Source organism: Brienomyrus brachyistius, chromosome 5 (assembly GCF_023856365.1).
Source record: "Brienomyrus brachyistius isolate T26 chromosome 5, BBRACH_0.4, whole genome shotgun sequence".
In the NCBI taxonomy this organism is placed as follows: domain Eukaryota; kingdom Metazoa; phylum Chordata; class Actinopteri; order Osteoglossiformes; family Mormyridae; genus Brienomyrus; species Brienomyrus brachyistius.
In genome coordinates, this window is record NC_064537.1 from 26,970,286 (window position 1) to 26,993,275 (window position 22,990).

Genomic DNA, 22,990 nt, shown 5'->3' on the forward strand with positions numbered 1-22,990 from the left:
CCTCTCTAGGTGTGTACTTTGCATTTTTTTCCCTGTCTCACATGCATTCAGGCTGGCCGGTGTCCCTAAATCACCTCGACTGTATCATTGCGTGTGTGTCAGTGTGCTGCGGTGGACTGACATCCCATCCAGGGTATTCCCCAGCCTTGGTTACTGGGACAGGCTCCAGGTTCCTTCGCAACCCTGACCAGGATTCATGCTTGAAAATTCTTGTATTTATGTTGTATGAGGACTCCAAATATTTGGGGCATCGTATAGCTGTGAAAATGCCTAAGAAATAACAACTGCTTATGACATTATGTTTCTCATAGCAAGCGGCCATAAGCGCAACCACGTTTCTTCCACTTACTTGCTCTCCACAAAAAACACCGTTGCTGCGTTTTCTAAGCTCACTGTATTTCCCCTCCCCTTAAGGGCGTGCCTTCAACTTTATCCCCGCCCCCAGTTTGGGTTGCACACCCGGACTGGTATTGCTAGCAACTATACGCCCGGCCCACTGGGCGGGGCTTCTGAGTGAGGGGCAGTTTATAAAAAATATCTCAACAAGGAGCGCAGTCCACGTTACATAGTGCTAATAGACAAGTACGCTGGCATTGGAGTCTCATTACAGATTCAATGCACCTGTAAAACTTTCATAAATCTATGCCATTAAAAACAAAGCATTTTCCCACTTGATTAATTTTTTAAAATGCTAAAAAGCTGCGGGAAAAAATTTGCAGCGTCCATAGTGGGGGCAACATTCACCTGTTTTTTTGTGCTGCTGGTGTCCGCGAAGTACCGAGGGCTGCACGTGGAGGAGATGCCGAACGGGGGAGACGCGGGGATGCGCTCGCTGCAGAGCCTGAGCACTTTAGCGGAGGGTCATGACACTGCAGCAGACCAAGGTGCCTCCTGGACCCAGCCTCAAGACAGCTTAAAGTCGGGACAGGCGAAAGGATTCTCCGCCTATTTCACTAAGTTGACCAGGGGCAGGAGAGAAGTGAACAGTCCCAACTCACAAGCCAGATCGACCGAGGCACCTCCCGCGGAAGACATCAATGCCAATGATATCTTCATCGCAGTGAAGACCACGAAAAAGTTTCATCAGTCCAGATTAGATCTGCTTCTTGATACTTGGATCTCAAGGAACATGCAGCAGGTACGAATACCCCATATTAAGTCACTTAAGAAGTTTCGTTTACTATATTGGTATAAATAAGTTATGTTTGGTGAAGTTGATTGTTTTGAGTCATTTTTGTCTTGAGTTCTTTAAGTGTGTAATCGGCGTACAATTTCATGGGATGCTTGAGAAATAAAAAATACATTAAGAAAGGCACCGAAGATGACTTTTTTTTTAAAAGGTAAAACTTTTAAAATTGTGCCAATTATTGCAGAAATTCGCAGATTTATCCTTAAATACGTTTGATTCAATGTTAATATATCTAAATGAAATACTCTTATTTTTCTGATACCATTTGTGTAGGTGGATTGATGATTAGGGAGGATATTAGTATTTGAATATCAGACCAAGGCCGTGGCGGGAATGACTACACTTCTGATTATGGCAGGTTTAAAAAAGGTTATTTTTCCCAAGGGTATCCCTCCGGGAGTCCCTGTCACCCTGTGATCTCCGATTCTCACTCCCCCAACCCCCTGAGAGTTTGGGGGTAGAGTCCGTGAAACGCGATTAGCGATGCCGATTCCTTTCTCGACTTGACCAGGCTTGTCAGAAGCAAGAGCTCACAGCCGCATCGCATTGAGTTTTCTCTCAGAAGCATAAAGGGGAAACGCGGAGGAGATTATACAGAAGGAAAGGCCATTAAAAAGACGCTGCAAGCTGGTGGGAAGAGAAACCAGCACGTGAATGAAATAGCATATTTTATAGGGGGCAATTAAGTCGGGAAACGTGTCTTTGCTACAGAATTTGCTTGCACAATTTGTTTATACTGATATTTAAAACAAAAAACATTAAGATTCCTACGAGATAAATGCATGTCACTAGTGAGCGAGCGATCTAACGGTGTGACGGACGCCGCGTGGTCTCCGCGCCCCTCCGGTGCCGCGCACGGACAGCGGTGCGGTAATCGGCTCCCGCATGTGTCACGCGGCTCTCCGCAGACGACCTCTGACACCCACAGCCGCTTCCATCCCGCTCATTCCCCTGCCTTGTCAAAGCCCCTTCTACTCCGAGTGACATCCGTTAAGGGCACTCCGGCACCGTCGCTCCCCTTCCCCCTACTCTTCTTTTTGTTGGGGGGCATTTATTATACCTTGGTGCCGGGCATCTATAGCGGTGGCTCCAACACGGTCCCGCTCTCCAAAACTAACAAAGCGTCTTTCTGAAGGGGGAAGAAAGGCTTTCCCAGCCCCTCATTCCATGCTCTCCATGGGAACGCAGGAGCTGAAGCTGGAGATTCTTTTTGTGGAGATGAGGGGGTCGGTTGCGTCTGGGTCAAGCTCCCGTGCGCTGGGAAAGCTGCGGCTTCAGGCTTCATTAGGGCTGACATCGGTGACAAAAACGCGTCCGCTGGACGTTTATGCCTCGAGTTGCACGCTGGGCTTAACAACATCAGAATGCGACCTTCCAGGAGCAGATTCCATTAGACAAAGCTGTCCCTCTGTGGGAATCGTCCCAGGATTTTTTTCCAGCACATAGTTTTGTCTCATATTCATGAAAAGTTTATTTGCCTCACAATATTAACAATACAAAGTGAAACTATGAAAAGATACGTGCGTTGGAAGACATGACTTTTCAGATCTCCTACCATGGAGGCCAGTTCAAGGGTCATTGCTGAACATTACAGGACAAGCAGATAGGGTTACTTGTACAGTAGCAGACGCTTGGCCATCATTTTGACCCATTTCCTCAAAGCTTTAGAGTTTCTCCTCATCTGCAGCCACTGTTTCAGTTCTTCATGTTGAGATGCTGTAAATGTCACCGGTGTGACATAGATCAAAGTTGGCAAAGTTACTTTTGCAACATTCACTCTTTCCAGACAATAACCAAGGTTTCTCTCTGGTAATCACATACCCCAACTTTAAAACTGACTTCTGAAGTGACTTATGCGCCTTTCTATACGTTTTCATTTTTGTATTACATTTCCATGAGCAGATTAAATATTCTCCGTGCTAAGGGGTTACCCAGGCAGCTGGGTAGGGGCAAGGGCAGGTATTTATGAGTCTAAACGCTAGAATGAGAAAGAATAGTGGCAGGTGGTGCCTACAAACCCTCAAGCAAGGAAATCCTGCCCTGTGAATCACTGTGTTCACATTCTCAGCATACATACATGCTTACTCTAATCGGCTATCCATGGCTTTCATCTGAACAGAAGTGCCCGCATTTTATGACACTACTCTTTAGATTATATTCATGTAACTGTGTAACATGCTATTTATTACACTATAGACTTTGGTTTCAACTAAGTATTTTATTGCTGTAGCCAGTTACAAGTGCGGCTATGGCTGGTAGAGGTCAGTATGGACTATCAGTGACTACACAGTCATCAAAGTGGGTGGTTTTGAACCAGTTTCAGGCCTATGTGAATAGACGATTATATCTTGAATATAGTTACCTGTGGAGAATGATCTTGGTCTGTAGCCTTTGTGAACAGAATAACGTTTAGCTCTTTAGCTGTTCCTGTTTATGTGTAAACAGTGGAGCTGAAGCAGGTGTTTCGCTCTTGTGGGAAAATGAGCAGGTCAGGTGTTTTTTTCAGGTACATCAGGTCACTGAGGCAAAATAATGGCTGAAATCCTCACCTCCCAAGACCTTTCTCACATGACAAGTGTGAAGCTGCCTTGCATATGCTGACTCACGTTTTCTCATGGAGTTTGGAAGTCAGTGAGTCAGTGAAAGCCTGCGAGTACCATCGTCTTTTCAGACCATGAGACCTTCTCATGGAACACCTCAAAGCATGACCGCCTGCAAGCTCGTTAATGAACAAGGGCACAGCTACTTAAAGCAGTAAACTGAATTTATTGACACACAGCCTTCAAGATATCTTCACTCGGCACCATTAGTTGGAAAAACTCTGTATAAGCATAGGACAGCTTAATGTACCCAAATGCTAGTATTCCAGATTACCATGTACTGTATTTTTTGGTCACACAAAGCTATTGTATTTTTAATAATGGTCTATAATTATCCAAAGAACAAACAAACCGAGAAGCAGCTTGGCTTATGTTTGTTTTTGTCCTCTGCAGTGTTTCCTGGGGGGGGCAGACACCGACAGGATTCATGGTGTTCATGTGTTCCTTTTAATGATGACAGTAGTCTGAAAACCCCAGATATTTTTGTCTGCTTTTCAGGTGGTTGACGCGACATATATTCTGACGCGCTCTCTCTGTCTGCTGGTGGGAGTGTGCTCACTAGTGTGTCTGTGCACGCGCATCAGGGCGGAGCTACACCATGCGCGATACAGATAAAAGAGGAGAATTGTAAACGCGCAGCTGTTGTGTCAATTGGATAACATAAGGCTATTTCGTTTGTTTAGTGAAAGGACAATGTATAGCCCTGTTCTATAGGAAAGGTAACCTTAAATGACTTCTGTCGTGATCTGACGCTATATAGAAAATAAAATTAAATAAAATTAACTTGACCTTCAAGGGGAGGGCGGGAGGTGCCGTTGAGGGGGCGAGCCCCCCCCCCCTCCCCCCCCCAATATAATGGTAGGGGAAACACTGCTCTGTTTCTCTCTGGTTCTTTACTTTGGGTATTGTTTCATTTCAGATTATAACTTCCTGTGTTTGCAAACCACCCTCATCCTCTCTAACAATGATCCTTCGCCAGTAGGTCATAACACTAAATGCAAGCTGCCCTTCTCTCTCTGCACAGGATACTCACAGAGGTCTCTTTAACCACCCACAAAACATCATAAAGCGTAAAATGTCCTAAAGAAACAGGGAATGGTTCAGAACATTCAGACAAATCCAGGGAAATACTTGCTCTTGTCATTTACATACAGCATGAACACACAACTAGGAAGAAACATGACTAAACAGTAAAATGATTAATGTGAAGTGGAATACAGGTAGATACATCTGGGAAGATCATTTGCCAGTCATATTATCAGAGGTGGACATTTCAGGTCCAGAAATTAAAAATCCAGACCAAGATTTTGTTTCAACCAATCAATTGAATCACAGAATACTCTGCTGATTGGTGGAAACAAAATCTTGGTCTGGATTTTAAATTTCTGGACCTGAAATGTCCACCTCTGCATATTACAGTAAAACATCCTTTGCATTTTGGCTGTAGCTCAGAGATAGAGACATTGACCACGGCATCCAAATGGAACCAACAGCAACTTTCAAAACAGAGTGAAAGAACAGCTCTTGAAATCAGAGTTTCCTGCAGAATTGTTCTGATTGGGTTTCCTGGCGGGGGCAGGAGACAGGAAGGCACCCAGGCGTGTGCCAGAGTGGGCGATGGAGGCCCTCTGTGGGCCGGGCCTTTCCTTCCTGGGGAGACGGAGACAGTCAGCAAGGCTTCAGGCTTCCTGATCAGAACTCTGCTAGGTGGGGCGTTGTGCCGGGCCTCCCCCTGGCTGAGGGCAGCATTCATTTAAAAACCAACCAGAGCCAATCGGACAGTAAGACTCAAGTGGGCTTTTTACTGGCCATTATCCATGTCCTTTCGGAGAGATGTATGCATTAATCGCAGACAAAACTGGGACATTCGTTTGGAGGACAAAGGGGATTTTCACACAATTTTAAACTTTGCACACATGCAGTACAGTGTTTGCTATAATATGTGACAATATAAAATCAAATAAATCAACGACTGATCTGAATGTATGGATGGCAGAAATATTTCAGTTTTGTTCTACTGCTTGGAAGCTACAACGGACAGGATGTTTCAGGAGAAAACAAGGAGAAACAAAGAACAAAGCTCTTCCTGTTGGACGTCTCTTTTGGTTAAACACGCCAGCTGTATGCTAATGCAGGCTAACATATTTAAACTTTACCCACTGGAGGTTTAACCCAGCTATTGTTGTATCAGAGGGGGGCTGTGGTACCTCTCACAATGTGTGTGCATTTGTGGGGGTTGGGGAGATCTCACCGGGGGTGTAACAGGGTCAATTACCTCATGGGTAACTTAGCAAGATACGGTGACGTCTGCCTCTCTCTTACCGGCCTGGCTGAAGCTGCGAGCTACCTTCTTGATTAGGCTTTTCCTTTCAGCCAAGCTTAGAGCAAACAGCCTTTCCACAATAAATCCGCTGCCCTCCCTTAAACAAACACGGGGCATGCCTGCCGCACCGCACGACATCTGCACGGAGTTTGCTCACCAAACAAACGCACCAGAGCTTGGAGGCTGCAGCACAGTTTAAAAAAAATATATATGGAAGAGGGAAAAGGGGCTAGCTTTGGCTTTGACTCAGCTGACTGTCAGTGAAGGCCAGGGAAGTAGAGAAAGACAGATCCCATTGGCTGTTACCTGGCTCACATGGTAAACTTTCCATACGGGCCCGCGGGGGCCAAGGTAGGCCACGTACTAGAGATAAGGGCTGCAGGTGTTGTTTCACCTGAGAACAGACAAAAGCAAACAAAATGTTACTTAATCAGTCCGGCTGTGTGTGTATATTACGTTTTTCCTTAGTGCGACGTCATGTTTGCTACAATCTTTAATAATATGAATGCTCCTTGTCTTCGAACAGCAGGCTAAAAATATCCGAATTAGCCTTAATCTTGTTGAGCACCGCACAACTGAGTGAACAGAGACATGAAACAAGAAGGATGCGGTCATGTTTTTTTTTTTCCCCAACATGCTACACGGTGCCAAAATGTCCTCTTTGATCAGATATGAGAAGAGGACTTGGGCAATGGTAGTGAGCCTTCTGTCCTCTTTGCTGTGTTGTGAAAGTTGCATTTTGGATGCTGATGGGCACCAGCACGGTCGCCATGGTGAGAGCACATCCCAGAACAAGGACCTTTTATCTTCAGAGAAACTATTCAGAGGCATTTTTGTGTGCTTATCTAACTTAGAATTTAGTAACAGAATTACCATATCTCCAAATGAACAGCAGTTACTTTCAACATTCAGTAGATGACTCCCATCAAAAATCGCAAGTGTGATCGGTAGCCCTCTATTATTTCCATTTCCAAATTTTTGGCAGAAATTGCTAAAAGCATTTTTTCATTTCTTTCAGACCTACATCTTTACAGACGGAGAGGATGAGGAGTTAAAGAAGAAAATTGGTGAGTATATTTGTTACCGTGAAATCAATAAATGACTTCTGTTTATTAATAAAACTGCACGTTAGCAGAAAGCCAGTGGGAGCTGCCATGAAGACAGACAGACATTCTAGTTAATGCTGTAGCATGATGCTCTTAGTCACGGGCACATTGCTTTAGGTATTAGTGAGCAGGAAATTGCTGCTTGCTTAGAGGAAGCTGGTGGCATTATCGAGGCAGCTTGTCCCTGTATTGAGTTTCTGACACAATGTTCCATACAGAGCAGGAAAGCCTTTTAGATGAGGCGTGACCGAAAAGGTTCAGACTTACTACTGTCATTTATTCATGCTTAGGCCTCTGAAAACGAGACTTAATCCAGGCCCTTTTCACACTGAGAGCTTCAGTATAGACAGACCCAGTCCTCCCTGTTCCCGATCAGTCCAATAAGCACCAGCTACTCTGCATCCTAACGAGAGGCAACTGGAGTTATGAGAGAGAATACCCTCACTGGTACTGCTAGACGCAGGGCTCCCTCACGAATAACTCCAGCTTCTCCTGCTCTCCGACACAGGGAGTCACGCTATCAACACCAACTGCTCTGCTGCTCACAGTCGCCAGGCACTTTCCTGCAAGATGGCAGTCGAGTATGACAAGTTCATCGAGTCTGGAAAAAAGTAAGGGCCCCTGCCTTGGCATTTGAGAAAAAAAACACACGATTCATCTAAGGCTATCAAGTGGTTTTCTTATTTCAATTATGTATGACGACATGTGATGTTTTTTCTTTATGTTCACTATAAGTCAGTGTCCACATTCATACCAAAAAACACACTTGACATGTAAGGCACTCAAGGGAAAAGCCTAGAGGAAAAATATAAAACTCTTAGATGAATTTTACCATATGTGATAACATATGGTTTTAGTAAGAAATACATGTTTATTGCTTGTTGTTTCTTAAGAACATTATACCGCTTTTATATTATTATAATAGAAGACATGTATGATCTCTCTACAATCATTTGGTTTAATTACACATGACAAAATTCATGTTGTGTTCCTGGAACACAAAGTGAGCGCATCAACTGAAAAAGGATGTTTCCTTTTCAAATCACTTATTCTAGCCCATTATTCAATTGAGTTCATTCAAAGAATTTTACACAGAAACTAATACTGACAAAACATTAATATAATATGGATTGTACATCGATGTAGCATTCATATGTTTCACAAAACATAAATTTATATATATCAGATTATATATATTTCACATGAATAAAGGACCTATATGACTAATGACACATATATTTAGTATTGATTGTATATGAATGTAGGACTTATATATCTGACGGTACATTCATTTCATATGCATTTTACATCAATAAAGGACAGTCTAATGAGTTAATATGGATTGTGCATTTATTTTGAGTGGCATATGAAGAGCCTATATGTCTTGGGTAAAACACACAAGAGTCATATGGCATTTTTAAAAAACTTTTCCATGTGGGAAACTAAGTATTGACTCCAAGTTCACAAAAATGGACCTTGATTTTCTTTCTGGACTTCTGTCATTTATCATCCCACCGTACTGATTTTCCAGTTGTGTTCAGATATAACAAAGTGAATGTTTTCATAATTTTTACTTGAAGAAAGCTGATCTGATGCTTTGATGGGCTCTCAGGTGGTTTTGCCACGTTGATGATGATAACTACGTCCACATGCGGGGCCTCCTGAAGCTGTTGTCCCAGTTCCTCCACACGCAGGATGTCTACATCGGCAAGCCCAGCTTGGACCGTCCCATCGAGGCCACAGAGAGGCTCGGGGACAATAAGATGGTAGGCCAACCAATCTCTCCGGCATGACCCTCAACTTACATAGTTCAATACACTTCAAAAATACTTTCGAAATACAGTCATGTTAATGTTTATGGTGCATGTTGTTTGTTTTCCAGAGACCTGTCAATTTCTGGTTTGCAACTGGCGGTGCAGGCTTCTGTGTGAGCCGAGGTCTAGCCTTGAAGATGACTCCTTGGGCAAGGTATAGACATCTTGGCAATGCACCACCAAAGAGTCACTTTCAAATGCCCAATTTCCTTCCTTGGGCTCTGAGCTTAAACAAGCCTTCCACCCCCTTCCCTCTACAGCGGAGGTCACTTCATGAACACGGCCGAGAAGATCCGCCTGCCAGATGATTGCACCATCGGGTACATCATCGAGTCCGTCCTTGGGGTCAAACTGATCCGCAGCAACTTGTTCCACTCCCACCTGGAGAACCTGCAGCAGGTTCCTATGAGCGAGCTACAGAAGCAGGTAGATTCCTATGTGGGGCGCGTGTCCAAAGGGCTTTACCCCGCAGGCCATTTGTCTTAGCGATGAGCAGAGCGTGCTGTACCTCCCCAAGGCTTTCATCTCGATAGCCAAGTCAGATCAGCTCGGCAGGTCCTTGCTGATTCATGCTGATTTATTCCCCAGGTTACACTGAGTTACGGAATGTTTGAAAACAAGAGGAATATCATCAACATGAAGGGGGCTTTTTCAGTGGAGGAGGACCCTTCCAGGTAAGAAAAAAAAAAAAAAAACGCTACTGCTATTAGTAACATTACCATTGCTTCTATTTCCTGGGAAAGTAACCTTTGGCTAAAAGGGAAAACCAAGATCTCATTCTCATGACCTCTCACATCTTCTAGATTTAGCTTCACCTGGTTTTGTTCTCGGTTTTGTCGTCATGCCTGCGAGGCAAAGGGGCCGTCTTTAGCCCTGTTGGTAGTACCTTTTGTTATAAACGCCTTAAAGGACAGTGCTTTTTTCCCACTTGTATTCCTTCTTTGTAAACAGTAAACTGGTCCCTTTAATTGCCAAGCTAAAGGCTCTTTCTCTCTGTCTCCTCCAGGTTCAAATCTGTGCACTGCTTGCTGTACCCAGACACCCCCTGGTGCCCCTCCCTGGTTGCCTATTAACAGCGACCGCACTCTCCTCTTGGTACCCTCGTCCCATGTCGCCTTGGTATCTGAAAGGTTTCGTGGGACCCGTGTCATATTTGGCCAGAGAGCTGCCGCATTTTTGCTGTGGCGGCAGGTGGGCCTCCTTAGTTTTTACCGGGCTGCTGTGCGGCCCTGTGGTTTGGTGGGGGGGGGTTTGACTCCTCGGCTTGAGGAGCCCCGGCTCCCTCACCCAGTGGGAGGATGAAGAGGCTCCCAGGCGTGTGGCAGATCCACCGCCGTGTTATGCTGAAAATGTCATCCTCTATCCACTATTCTCATAGAATGTATCTTCAAGTTCGCAGTGCCTTCCTGCTAGATGCTATTCGCATTTATAAACTTTCACCAGTTTTTTTGTATAATTTCTATTCCTAGGGTTTGCTTCACATCACAGACACTAGAGAGAGAGAGAGTTTAATTGGATTCATTTTTGCGTATTTCAAAAGACTCCGGAGAAAGTTAGCAATATGAAGTCTTTTTTGCAACATTTCAGTATTACTTCAATTGTAGGTGGCTATGGGCGAATGGGCAAAGCTGGATACCTGCTCAGATGTTTTATTCTGAGTTATGTAGAGGTAAAGCACTTTTTTCATCAGTAAAATTACAGGATTGGGGCTAATACCCATTCATACCCATTTGAAGAGAAGGAATATGTCCCAAAAATGAACACTTTCCCTAGAATATCTTTCATTTTTATTACATTTAATAAAATGTTTTGAAGTTTTAAAGAACCCAAAAGTTTAAAATAATATATTAGTCAAATGTAAATCATCTTGTGTCACATAAACAGTTTAAAATGTCCATACACATCCTTCATTAGCTAAGCTGCTTGTTCCTATAAAAGCCTCTTTAAACTGATCAAGATGGTTTCCCATGTAAAGTCGGTATAAATTATTTTGCAGACGTGAAGGGCAGTCAGCGGCTCCCCCAAAGTGAGCCACTTTAGGAGGAGCTCTGTGTTAAACCACAAACGTGACTTCAGACAGTATTTGCGTACTCCTTCCCCACGTCGTCCGCAGTCGGGGAGGTGTAATGCGCCGTCTTTGGCCACTGTACTGGTGCAGAGCTTTGCAAGAACAGGCCGCCTGCATGAGCACATTTCTGTGAGAATGAATGACCCACAGTGGGTACGTTTGTAAATTATGTAATTCACGCAGTATTTCTTTACTGCAACTTTGGTTTCTTGTCTAAATGACTGTAAATGTTTGATTTATTTTTGTTTCCTGTGGATCGGAAATGCTTATAATGTAATTGTTTGACTGCATAATTCTGGTTGTGTATTTCTGTAATTTATAGTCCAGCATCTGGATTATTTAATACTTATAGAAATAATCCCTCTATCTATATATTTTACATACATACATATGTAGATAGATGGATAAACGGAATGTTTCTCAGGGATCACAAACCTGATATTGTTACCAAGACAAATTCCACTGGTAACCATTCTTTGCTTTTAATAAAGCAGTATATCGCCCGACCTGATTCCTGTTTTCTGTTTTCATTTCTTACATAAAGACTTTTGGTTTCACAGGCTCACTTTCATAAATATGCTAATGCTTGGTCTCTCGAGCTACACGCTTTCAGACTAAGCAGCCTGACCATTGGATAGATCTTCCCGCCAGTAAAGGCAAACTCACTGTAGAGAGAGAAGGTCACCAGAGTCCGATGGACACATGAGTGAGCGTGGATATTAAATAGTCCCATAAGGGGCCATGTCAGTGACCATGACGTTCCTGATTTGCAAAGGGGTGTTTTCTGTATGTTTCAGTCTGGACCATCAAAGGGGTTAGCTAGAGAAACACAACAGAAATAAGAGCTGCCCCCCCTCACACACACATGCAAAACTCTGAAGGTCTTCCACGAGGGAGGAACAACCTGTGTGATCTATCTGTGACCTAGTGAGTAATCCAGAGACAAAAACACACATATCAAAATACAATTACTAGAGTATTTTGTTTCACATTTATACAGATGACAGGTAAATAGCACTAAAAGTCCAGTTATCTATTATTATTGACTATAACTATTGTCTACTAGATTCTTCAGCTATTTGAAATACACTTTGCAAAAGCACTACATCTATCTAGCAATTTAGGAGACCCACCCTGGATGCCCAATATCTGGGGTTACAAGACCTTCCCCTTCATCATTCTTGAAGTCAGCCCCCTTGTTTCACAAGCACGCGATCTGCAAGTGTTCGTTGTCACGCAAGGCACAGTGACACCACGCCAAGAGAATACCACAGATACCTCCACATCCGCACAACGGACGCCTTTCAGCGACTGACTTCAGGCGTGCAGTGGTGTCTATGGTAAGTATCCCCTTAAAAAAAATCTCTCTCTCTCAGGCCTGTATTTCGTGCCTAACTCAAGCGTGCCGGATGCTTGCATTGGCTTCGCTGCAAGTTAATTGGGATGTTTTGTCCTGTACAGCCAGAAAAAGTACAGCACAGAAAGTTCAGCGCAAGACACAAATACCGAAACGAAACCAAAACAAATGCAATTTTGTTCGGTTCAAGTTGAAAAACAGCCAGCTCTATTCCGGTATTATCCCTGGAAAGAATGATCTAGCTTATTTCAGACTGAATAAAGGATTGTTCTATGGGACATTCACCTAATTGCAAGTATTTGTGGGAAAATGGTTAACGCTAAAACAGGAAACATTATTAAACACAAACTGACGTACCTATAAAGTGTGAACTCAGGCAGTGCAAGAACTTTAAAGAGTTTTTCTGTAAAACTACAGCATTAAAATTCCAGTGGAACACTTACAAAGGGAGAAATACCTCTAAATTGTGAAGGGGAATTAATTTAGGAAGGCTGGTCAAAGCGCTTCTCTCGATATCATTCAGGATGCTTCCCTCCCTTGTGTGAAGGCTGGCGAGCTTTCAGCAGCTTCCCACACAATGGAGTCTGAGGATTAATTAAGCGAGCCCACGGCTCTCTTAGAAACAAAGGACCAAATGTGGGCTCCGACCAGCCAGCCCTCATAGGAGCACCTCCCCAAGGGGCACTTTTCACATTTCTGAAGCAGCGGCAGGTGGCAAATGGCAGTGAGCAGACAGAGTCCGCAGAAGAGGGCTTCTCCCCCTCTCCTATTGTTAAGAGGTCTGGCGGCTCAGAAACAGGATGTGGCTGCAGTGTCTGTTTCCATGAATAGGGATAAAAACGGGTGTTTTCATGTCCATTCTGGCTGGACAATTGTTACTAAAGAAGAGCAAACAGCCCCCATCCTTGTTCTTATGTGGATGCCTCTGAAAGAATGTTTGTTGTCCTAATGGCCTTATCATCAATAGACAGGCAGACTAAAGGCCAATCATGAAAGCATACTCCTGTTTTTGAATATATACATGCGACGGCCATCCAACATCAAAAAATAATCAGTTGAAACCTTTTCTGTAACTATACTGAGGATGTTTTTTTCATATGGGATGGTAACGTCAACTGGAAAACAGTGAGAGAAAACGGCTGCGTTGTACGATCGTATGATTATTTGCAATTTTTTTTTATAAGAAAAGGAAATTCACCCCCCCCCCAACATTCCATAGTGCAATTGCATTACATCATTACCCTGAACATTTCAGCTTCCAAGGCCTGCAGTCAGGCAGCTCTCCGAACTTCCCTAAGGGAAGGAAAGTCGGCATGTAAATGTCTTCATCAAGCTCAGCTTTTCCAGCAAGTCTACTTTTCAGATTCACTGTTCTTATACAGCCCAGTGGGTTTGAGATCTGTAGGTCTGACTCCCCAGACTGGTAGAGCAATCGTATCACCATCAGGCCCTTGAATGAGGCCCTTAACCCCGACTGCCCCTGGGACACTGTCTGACGTTGCCCTCTGAACCCCTGCATTCTTCATTTGTACACAGCTTTACAAAAGTGTCTGGCAAATACCAGTAAATCTAAATCACAGCCAAAATCTCCAGATTGAGGGTAAGTGAAACCAAAACTGACACCAGTTTCAAAATGGAATATTAATCTAGGAGCACTGAGCTACATCAGATGAAAAGCGAAAAGGCTAAGGTTTTGATTCCGGTTGCCAGGTTACGAAGATCTGTTCAATAATAATAATGCAGCAAAGGATTTTATTGGACAGCTTTTAACTGCCAGCTGCATTACTTTTGCACATTTTGGCTTTGCTGCATTGAGATTCTGCAACGGACGTGAAGATTTCAGCTGTAGTAATGGATAAAAAAAAATTAGCTAAAACACAAAACAGAAGAACCATCTGATTATGCTGAAAAGCTTTTGTTAAAGCTTTTAGTTTTTGCATTGAAGGGAATCTACTACCACTACAAGTGGTATAATTAAAAAGAGCAATTCCAGTTATAGATCTAATACTGAAAATAGCATTCTAAAATCTCGTTACATGAATACATTAAGTGATGCTGCAGACGCTCACCTTACCAGCCTCACTTGTGCTGGTTGATAAAGTGCAAAACAACTTCCAAAATTAAATACTCCCATCTCTGATCTATATGTTTCTGTATGACAATACTGTAGTGTATAAGGTGAGGTGAGCCTAGCATGTGACATGAGTGATTAGACATTCTTAAAGGCTTTTTTTAAAGGCTTTTTGATTAAAAGATACCCGGTCAGTCCAGGCGCCACGATACTCAGAAATTGATTTTAATGTTATTAATAAAAATTTAGAGTAATGCATACAGTAATATACTGTATACTATTCAAACAACTCTAAATGTATGTAAGAGATGGTCTTAGTAAGTACATTTTCCCTAAACGGGAAAGTTTTTCCGTCTTCATAGCATCTGCACGCACGCTACACAGATATACAATTACAGTTTATTGGTGTTTATTTCATCTGGCTCCTCACAGCCGCGTTACGAACCACATTTGGAGAGAACTGTCCAGCATCTTCTCCACAGGAAATTTATAGTATTAGCAGATCTTCACAAGAACATCAAATGAGGTGCCAAAATTATGGGGGTAGGGGCAAGGAAATAATTATACGTGATAATCCAAACCAATAGATGGAAACTATGGACTCACTGAATCATCTGCAATTAACAGCCATGGCCTAAATCACAGTTCCTTCAAAAGCAGTCGTTTTTCAGTTCTTTGGAGTTACTGCATAATATTGTATTCAAAGAAGAAACAGGCAGAGGCTAAATGAAACTACAGCCCCTGGTAAGTGTTTAATAACAATAATAGATTGTTTTGAGCAGGGCATCTGATTTGATGAAAACACACATACATGAAGTAAAACGCTCTCTGGGAAGTTTCCTGGACACAGATTGAAAATAATGCTAGATTAAACTGGCTTTTAAATGGAGAACCTTCATACGAAAAGTCAGCTTAGTTCAAGACTAGGCTTAACCTGTGTCTGGGAAACCAAGTCCAGACTTCCAGCAACCATGAATGCTATTGAATGCTATGTATGCTACCGAAAACGGATAAAGGAACAGGGGAAGGATGTGGCTCAGCAGACTGGCCCTCTGTGCCTGATCCGGAGATCATCAGTTCAAACCCAGCTTGGGCAGAGCAGCCTCCTCTGCGGGTCCTCAAGCAAGGGCCATCGCCCCCAGCTACAAGGGTACTGCTTCAGCTTGCTGCCAGGCTTGTTCTCGCCTACATGTGCATCATGGAGAGCTAGACGGGATAGACAAAAAAGATGATTTCCCCATGGGGATCAACAAGGTGTCATTATCGTTACTAATGGAGTGAGAGAACCACATTTTATTTGTTGGGTGGGCAGTTAGAAAAGCAAGGATAAGGGGCTTCAGGTTAGAGGGACAGCGAAACGGAAGAATCCCAGGCGCAGTGAGAACCCCTCCCCCACTGCTCAGACAGAACGTCGTCCTCCACAGCCTGCATCTCACGCGCCTTCATTCCAAATCCACTCACTTAAAGAAACAAAACGGGGAAATTTCAGGTTTTCAACAACTTCCAGTGGTTTTAGTATGAAGGATTGAGATCCTCTATATTTCAGTTTGGCAAGTCTTATATAAATAAAGGGTTTGGAAGAATTTGGATAAATGAAAGAAGTCTGGAAAAACCCAGAAGGGAAACTGGCCACAGAATGGATATTGAGATTGAACACGGTTCTGTAAGAATAAAACTGGCCAATACTGAGCAATCTACCCTTATGAAGTTCAATGCTGGAAAATAAAGAGTTTGGGGTTAGATTCTGCAAGACCTGCTCTTACCCCTGTGAACAATAACCCCATTTACACATCCAAGCGTGGCTGAGGGGCGCCCAGAGAGATGCCCTTGGCACAGAAATAGACTTGGATTTGAAAAAGTAGCAATTTACTGATAAAAGTGCCAAGTATTGATCCTGATGCAGGGTTCAAACACATTTTTCATGCTTTCCTATGAGCGACGGAAACACAGACAGCCAGGAGCTCCTGGCGAAAGCGACTGGACACTCCCCTCAAAGACCCACCCACACTCGTCTCCGTCTGTCAGTAAAGGGCAGCGGAATAACAGCCCCATGCTTCTTGAAAGCCACCTCAATTTAAGTTACCTTATGTAAACTAGAGTTTTACTTTCATTCATTTTTCTGCATTTCACTAGGTTCGGGCAGTTCGTTTGCCACACAAGGAGAGAAAAGTTAAGTCCCCTGTTGGTCTGAATATATGACTTTTTTTTCCCTCTAAATATGTCAGAAAAAGTGGTGTCATCTTAAATTCCGACAAAGAAGGTGATAGATGGCGCCAAATACGATATTTTCTAATTTCTAGTTTCTAATACGATATTTCTGTTTTGGCTCGCCGTAATATAGATCTGTGGTAAGATTTCTTGCGTGAGCATGAGTGTCACGCCATAAGCGTGAGAGTTGGCAGCCCCGGCAATGTTCGTGTTTAGCGGGTGTCCCAGAGTGTCGCGTAAATTGTTGGCTTCCCTGGCTGCTAGTATTAAACCAATAGTGGCTGTTAATAAAGATCGTAACAGAGAGCTGTTATATCATTTATTAATATGGCCCAACCTTTCTCTGAAAGATGTTTTTTTACCCTCTTCATGTGCCGCCCCCAGTATTCCATGTGTTTTTTGTAATGCTTACTGTTTAATACACTTACTCTGATCTGATTGTCTGTGGTTGCTTTTTAAGCTGTGATTGCTGGGTAACTTTTTATATATTCAAATTATTTTTCTTCATAAAAGGTAAGATTCTAAAAACTTTTTTCTAATGATAGTTGCCAGAAAGCGGGAGGGCTCCACATCCTTATATTCAGGTCAATACAGTAATACAATACCCAAGTATGCACAAAACGCAGTTTCAATAGATACAGTATGTACAATACAGTATAAAAGACCCTAAAACGGAAATATATAATAGGACTTTGGCGACGGCTGTCTTCCGTGATGGATTAATGTCCATCGCTTCAAAGCAATTCAACTGTGCACAGTTTATAACTGATTTTTCTCTGTTAGCATGAAAATGCGTCTCTTATCTGGTCCTTACGCCAAGAAAGGGTCAAAGTCACCATCCCACTCATCACATTTCAAAAAGCATTTGAGATTTCCGGGATGCAACATGTGCTGTATTATCTAACCATTCCACACCACACTGATTAGCCCTCAATTATCAGCTAAACTGTCTGCTTTGGATTATGGGATTAAGTACAGGCTGCTGTTGTCACTCAAATGGCTCCTTCACCATGAGTCCATGACAATCTCTGTGTCGAGTTCCCTCGACAGTTGGCAAGGGCAGGAGATCGCCTGCACCCTCCTACCACGAGACATCTCCACTGGCCTACGGAGCAGATCTGCTGTGATCCATGTATCTGGTATCACGTAAATGGAAAGAAACTAAATACTCAAGATGACTCTGGCAGATTTTCTGGGAATGAAACAGAACTGTGACAGATTAAACTCATCTCCCAGAGGGCATCAACTCAGATGTCTGGACACCCACTAAATCAGCAATGAGCTACAGCAACTTTAAGTTACATGCAATCCTATAAAGGAAGCATTTAAACGCTTCTTTCAGCCATAAATGTTCTGCCTCTGGGATTATTCTGCAAATGACTGTCCCCCCCTATGGCAAGAGAGAGCATGTGCATTATGAAAGCACAGAGATGATTTTCGCATGACACACTTCTTTTAAGTCTTAACAGTAACAGATTCAGGAAAACAGAAAACAAAGGACAACCAGTTGGACGCATTTGTCCTTCATGTAACCCTGTTATTGCTGTTGTTGTTCAAATTAAACAAGAACAAGGAAATGTACAACGATTTTCTGAGTAGATTTATGAAGTAACGAGAACCAGATACCTTTGTCAGCAAAATAAAGTTCTATTAAACTGTGAAAAAGAAATTAATAATAATAACAATAAAAATAATAAACTGGAAAATCTATTTTAAGACCCATTAGCCCGGTTACTGCCAATGTGGGATTTAAGATTTAGTTTATCTTTGGAGAAGGAATAATGATGTACCGACATGCCTGAAGTACACATAGAGTTTGGAAATTTTTTTACAATATAACTGCTATTTGCTTTGAAACACTTCAGTGCTGCCTCGAGCCCTGATTCCTGTGCACATACGGAGTGAATGAGGTTCTCAATCAGTGCGTAGGCAGCTAGTAATCTGCCTGCAAGATCCAGATGGAAACGCGTTCTTATTTTTGCAGCGGCAGCAAGGTGGAAATATGAATATTATGGGATGTAGATTTAAATACTCTGTATTTAAATTGTATGTATGTATTGTATGTTTTTTTACTTCCACACCCTAAAACAAAAGCAGGTGCAGAAATCTGTCCTGGTCAAAATTAATTCAATGGAAAAATACACCAGAAAATCAACAGATACCTTTCATTCAAGGACGTCATGGTCAGCATCGATCTTTAGCCATTTCACATTTCAATAACTCTTTTTTGCCAAGAGCAGCTAATTCCTTTTAAACAGATTTTCCTCCTGTTGGATAAAAGTTTTCCATTCTATGCCACTTTTTATACTGTGTGTTTATTGTCGTATTGTCTTTTTTTGGTATCTTTCCATCTTTTCATTTCTTTCCACGAGGTTCCAGGACACGCCAGATGCAGATAAGGAAAGACAATGACAGAGGTCATTGCCGACTATTCCTGGATGCTTCCCATGCAACTAGAGCATAAAAGAAAACAACATATAAATGTTGCCCTCAACAAAGCCTCTCAAGCAGTACAAACGCCCAACCCCAACCCCCTCCCCCAACTATCCTGGTCCACCAAAGTCAACAGTCCGATATAGAAATATATATAAGACTCTTACCCAATCTGAGGTCTCCCCCAAGGCAATTAGAGTGACCACTTTTGGAAAGCTTTTCTGATGCCGGTTCTTTACCATACGGAAGGATGGCCAATCAGGAAGCTGCCATGCAGTTCAGAGAGGTGACATGGAAGCTGTTATTTTCATTTTGCAATATCTGAAGCTCATTTCCTCACACTGCCGCTGATCTAAAATAAGTTGTAATTTTCTAATTTGTCAAGCCGGGAGGCTTCACCAGCATGTTCCCACAGCCTTAGTTCCACTGTGGCATCTATTGTGGAAAGTACCTAAAAGCTGCTGATCCACAGGGATTGACAGTAATATCCATGTGGTAAAAGTGCTTAAGGTGGTTAAGGGGAGGGCAGGTATGTTTGGAACCTCTTTACACCCCTGTGTTAAGCTTACACTCACTTGCAGTGTCATCTCAAAACAGGGTGCAGTGTGAAAAGACCACTTAATGGGTTGGAGACCCCCCAGACAATGCTGTTTTCTCCTAATGGGTATGTTCCGAGACATAAACGGCCCCCGTCGCTCAGCTTGCACGCATTCATATGTGACTGCCCCCTCCAGCAAGGACGTACAGAAGGCTGCAACTCAAAGGGAACCAAGTTACTGTCTGGATGAGCATGACAAAACCCAGACAGTTTCTTACTCTTGGTTTTCCACCATAAAACCTGTAATCAGGGAAAACATTCCCATAAACTGCGTCAAACAGCCAATATCAAGCATTGCAAAAAATTGGGTGTTGATTGAATCTCTGTGGAAGAATATACTGGCTCTTGACAATAAACCGTTCGTTGTTGACCATTTGCAACTTCACGTGTTATTCTGGGCTGTTAACATTGCACAGAGCACTAGTCTTATTTTTCCTGTTTCCTGGGAAATGTGGAGCACTTATTTAAATAATAGGGTTTTAAGTCTTGTTTCCTTGGACAGCAAGAAATCCTGGCTAACCCTAACATAAATTTTTAAAAACCGACACAAGGTTTTCACTGCAATTTAACAAATCGTCAAGGAGAGTCAGGTCAAGGAAAGATGGGCGGTGTAGAGAAGTTAACTGACTTAAGCCTGCATTCAGCTGCCTCAAATCACTGGTTTTATACTCAACTGAAAGGAAGGGGCAAAAGGGGTGAGTTTAAAAAAAAAAACTAAAAAACTTGAGCCTTAACAAAACTAAACCAGACAAAGACTAGCCCAAAAAAAAAAATCATTCCCACCCATCTTTACAGATGCAAGTTAGGTGAGTTAAAGAGGCCACTGGGGTGTGAATAACATGGACATGGACACCAAGAATACAGCTGCTTGCCCTTTGGTGCCGCTTGAGAGGAGATGTCAACACGGCTGGTCCCCCTGGCTGCTGGTACTCAGAGACCTTTCAGCATCATCAGTCTGTAGCAGCAGGAAATTCAGCTCTCGCCGCTGATATATATATGCATGCAAGCACGTTTATAACTATTCATAGAGGAAATCCTTACCTTACAAAAAAATACAATAAGCTGACAGACCAGAAGAATGTCGAATAAATTTTCTGTAGAAGCAAAGTGCAACTGTAGGGCCAATTTCCAACACTCACTCAGCCCACTTTTTGTTGTTTTTGAGACCTAAAGTCAGGTTTCCTGATCAAATTGGGAACCAAAACTCACTTCATGTAATTAAAAAGCAACTATCAATAAGATTTCCAAAACTAACCAAGTCCATAGAATTGTTTTTTTTCTCCAAAAACATCCCATGGACTGAGCGAGTTTCAGAAATTTGCTCATCAATATAAGGATGCTGTTTTGGGACAAAAAGCTTCTTGACAAATTCACTTTGCAATTCAGTTTTAAAAAGTCAGTTGGCCTCTTAACCTAGTCATTAGAAACTTTGCTCCAGTGTTTTTGAAGAACAAAAATCCCATGGTAAAACAAATATAAATCGAATAAAATAAAAATAATAAAAATACACTCACGAATCCCTTGATGTGTTTCTTTTCACACACACACACTATAACACCAGAAAGCATCTCGCCAATCTAGTGCAAAGGTCACATACCATGCTCTACAGAATGCTGTTATAAGAGAAATTCACAGCTAAGTGGACAATGGGGAGCAATTTGCCAGTTCCTTCTGTGGTCCACTCTGATAACATTCTCCAGACGTTCACAGAGACGACCGTTTTGTCTGATGTATTTGTTTGCTTTACAGAGCACCAACGTCCAATAAGAAAACTCTTGGTATGCAGGGGACATCCAGAGTTTCTGAAACGTTTCGTCTCATTGGGTGGCCGCGTGAAGCCCCTTGGAAGGGGCTTTCAAAGGCTAGAGATGTGCATTCTGGTCTTCTGAGAAACCATATTTTTTTGCTTATATAATAGAGACCCATTCTACCAATGTGGTGTCTGAAAGCGTTTGACTTTTTGGCAGCAACAGACCAAACAAACAAACTGTGCAGAACAAACCCTATTGGCCTGAGGGTGGGGAGGGGGGCAATACCCTTCCCTTTGATAGTGGCACAGCATCACTCTGTACCATAATTAACAGGGACAAACCTGTCAAACACTCGAAGACAGGAAAATCTGAAACCATCAATTTCAAATGATTCCATATACACTACCTATACATATGTGGCCTTTAATTCTGGAAAAATGCATAAACAATTTCAAAAAAGAAAAAACGCTAGAGGATTTCTGGGGACTTTTCATTCTTAGTGGTTGTCTAAAGCCGGCACCATGCCTGCAACGGTCGAAAGAGCATGAATGACATCCTTGCCTCTCACATCTGCTGCCTGGCAACCTGCCCACCACATTACAGAGCAGTTTTGTTGGAGGTGAAGGGGTCCTGCTCGGCACCTCAGCCTGGCCCTCAGCGTTCCACTTAAACTCATTAGTGATGCATTCCTTCCATCCATCGAATGGGAGGGATTCCATTTCCCGAAGAAACAAGGGACAGACAACTCTGTCACTGACCTGCCTTCTCGGAAAGCAAACCGCTGCTTCATTAGCGGACCGATTCTTAACTGGAAAAACAACACGGGCCTTCGAACACACAAACAATCGGCCGGTTATTCCTTTAATTCTCAGCAGAGTTGCCGCTTTAATAATTATTAGTGTTGAATTCCTTGGTCCAAAGCCAGCCCCGGAGCCACATTAAATCAAAACAGACGGCTGCATCCATCATCTCATATTGCTTGGCTAGAAGATGCATCAAAAGAACTTGATGTGTTTTACATAGCCAACGCAATAGTTGGGCATTTCTTACGTCATATTAATATGTTTCAGGGTCCTTCTGGGGACCCATTACTAAGCCGAGCTCTTTAAGCTGAACCGCACCGGTGGAGCTTAACTAGAGCAACGTGCTTTATGAAGACGGGCTAAAGGTTCAGCTGTTGCTCCACAACACTCTGGTCCTCCACTGACTAATCCACAGCGGAGGTCCTCCGGGGGGGTTAGTTCACAAGAGAGGCACAGATTTCTGCCTCACGGCTCTGGCTGCCCTGTTCACAGCTGCCTGTGTCCTACCGGGGAGGGGGGCCGGGACAATGGGGTGGCTCCAGAAAGAGATTGTCCCAGCGGTGACCCCCAGCGCAGGGAGGCGGCTGAGGCCTGACCTCCCACGGCTTCACAAGTGGGGTCACGAGCACAACACACCCCTGTCTACGCTGCTTAGGGAGGTGCTGGAAC

At 43.0% G+C, this 22,990-nt stretch overlaps 1 protein-coding gene across 1 annotated transcript; it reads left to right on the top strand.

Moving 5' to 3' along the window:
• Positions 1 to 559: 559 nt before the first annotated feature.
• LOC125742405 (beta-1,3-N-acetylglucosaminyltransferase lunatic fringe-like) lies at positions 560 to 11,611 on the top strand. The gene is made up of 8 exons (XM_049014395.1): positions 560 to 1,138; positions 7,131 to 7,179; positions 7,727 to 7,829; positions 8,831 to 8,984; positions 9,101 to 9,186; positions 9,293 to 9,458; positions 9,621 to 9,706; positions 10,039 to 11,611. The coding sequence occupies exons 1-8, from the start codon at positions 689 to 691 to the stop codon at positions 10,103 to 10,105; spliced, it is 1,161 nt and encodes a 386-aa protein (XP_048870352.1). The 5' UTR covers positions 560 to 688; the 3' UTR covers positions 10,106 to 11,611.
• Positions 11,612 to 22,990: the final 11,379 nt, after the last annotated feature.

What these genes read in the sequence shown, in the direction of transcription:
- LOC125742405 (XM_049014395.1), top strand. Translation starts at nt 689, where the DNA reads ATGCTAAAAAGCTGCGGGAAAAAATTTGCAGCGTCCATAGTGGGGGCA. An exon ending in AAGATGACTCCTTGGGCAAG is followed by an intron (nt 9,187 to 9,292) that starts GTATAGACATCT and finishes TTCCCTCTACAG; the next exon opens with CGGAGGTCACTTCATGAACA. An exon ending in GTGGAGGAGGACCCTTCCAG is followed by an intron (nt 9,707 to 10,038) that starts GTAAGAAAAAAA and finishes TGTCTCCTCCAG; the next exon opens with GTTCAAATCTGTGCACTGCT.